Below are 1,424 nucleotides of genomic sequence, written 5' to 3' on the forward strand. Positions count from 1 at the left end.
GTGTGCTCTTCCGATCTCAGCTGGGAGCCCCGGTTGGTCTTCTTGGACATGCCTGGGGCGGGGGGGACACAGGGCTCCCTCAGAGGCGCTCCACGACCCCGAGGACCCAAGGGACCCAGGGGAAAAGCCCCACTGACCCGATTTCTTGGAGATGGTGGACATGCCGCTGGACAGTGGGTACGTGTTGATCCAGCCCTGCGTGGCCTGCTGGCGAGAGCCGACCGCGATGTCCAGGTTGCTCCGGGTGTCCTGGTTGTCTGCGGGCAGACACAGCATTCCAGAACAAGGCACCTGGACCTTCCGCATGGACGAGGCAGCCACGGGGGCGCAGACAGGGGAGACGGCGTCAGAGAGCCAGGCACCTGGGAACTCGGGTGGACGGCTGCAGCACACGCTTCCTACAGCGCGCGGTGCTCCCCAAGCCCAAAGCACAGCAGCGCGAGCTCCGCCCGCAGCAGCCACGGGGCACCTGCCCCCAGGTGTGCTCCCACACAGGGGCCCTGCTCTGAGAGGAGTCAGAAGCCACTGGGACACTTGCTGTGACTGCCGTCCCCTGTCCTGTGGCAGACCGCCTGCGTGGGTCTGCCTCGGAGACCCCGGGGCCCCAGCTGCTGCAGGCAAGGGCCTGACCCCGGGGTCGCTCCCACAATTGTGTTAGAGTCGCTCCCAACAGGACTGCCCCGCCAGGCAACAATGGATCATGCCTTGAGCCTCGTGGCCCACCGGCCTCAGCCCAGGCTGGACTGATGGGTGTGCGGGGCGCCCATGGACAGCCTGGTGCTGGGAAGCTAGGCCAAAGGCGTCCGCTTGGCCCAAGGGTCCTGCCCGCACTCTTGGCCCGGAGCGCAGCAGGGGAGGGGCGAGCAGGCCGGCGTACCTGGGGGAACGAGCTGGCTGGCGGTTAGGTACTTCTTGTCTGAGAACATTGCGGTCCAGAACTTGATCATCACGCTGATGTCCTCACGCAGCCTCTTCTCCCCCTGGGTCGGGAACCTCGGCGGGCAGCTGCAGACGGGTGGGGACCAGGGTGAGAGCAGGCGCAGGGCGGGGGGACCCAGCCCGGGGCGGGGGCGGAGGGCACCTGAAGTAGTCAAAGGCGGTGGAGTAGATCTTCTCGCGGAGCACGTTGCGGATGGTGGCGTTGGGCAGCACGTCCGCGTGCAGCAGGGACAGGCCGAGGGTCAGCAGCCTACAACGGGGGCAGGTCAGTGCTCCGTCTCCCCTGCCCTAGCTCAGGGCCTGCCTGCGGGCCCCCCGGGAGCCCCGGCCCTCACTTGAAGCGGGGCCCGATGGCCGCCACATGCCGGTTCATGCTGCCCGCGGTGCCCCCGATGCTCAGGGACAGGGAGCGCTGCAGGAGGCTGCAGAAGATCTCCACCTGGTCGGAGCTGCAGTACTTGGCAATCTCAAACCGCTGTACCAGG

General features: G+C 67.5%; 1 protein-coding gene across 1 annotated transcript in view; it reads right to left on the bottom strand.

Moving 5' to 3' along the window:
- LOC105001394 (phosphatidylinositol 4-kinase alpha-like) overlaps positions 1 to 1,424 on the bottom strand; it is a gene marked incomplete at both ends in the record, with an annotated part of 14,475 nt that overhangs the window by 5,497 nt on the left and 7,554 nt on the right. Inside the window, 5 exons of the mRNA XM_010857643.1 lie at positions 34 to 52; positions 138 to 257; positions 878 to 1,005; positions 1,082 to 1,189; positions 1,275 to 1,424. Of these exons, the coding sequence (XP_010855945.1) occupies positions 34 to 52; positions 138 to 257; positions 878 to 1,005; positions 1,082 to 1,189; positions 1,275 to 1,424 (525 nt within the window). The remainder of the gene's footprint in view (positions 1 to 33; positions 53 to 137; positions 258 to 877; positions 1,006 to 1,081; positions 1,190 to 1,274) is intronic.

The sequence above is a fragment of the Bison bison genome, unplaced genomic scaffold (assembly GCF_000754665.1).
Source record: "Bison bison bison isolate TAMUID 2011002044 unplaced genomic scaffold, Bison_UMD1.0 scf7180017854919, whole genome shotgun sequence".
NCBI classification, from domain to species: domain Eukaryota; kingdom Metazoa; phylum Chordata; class Mammalia; order Artiodactyla; family Bovidae; genus Bison; species Bison bison.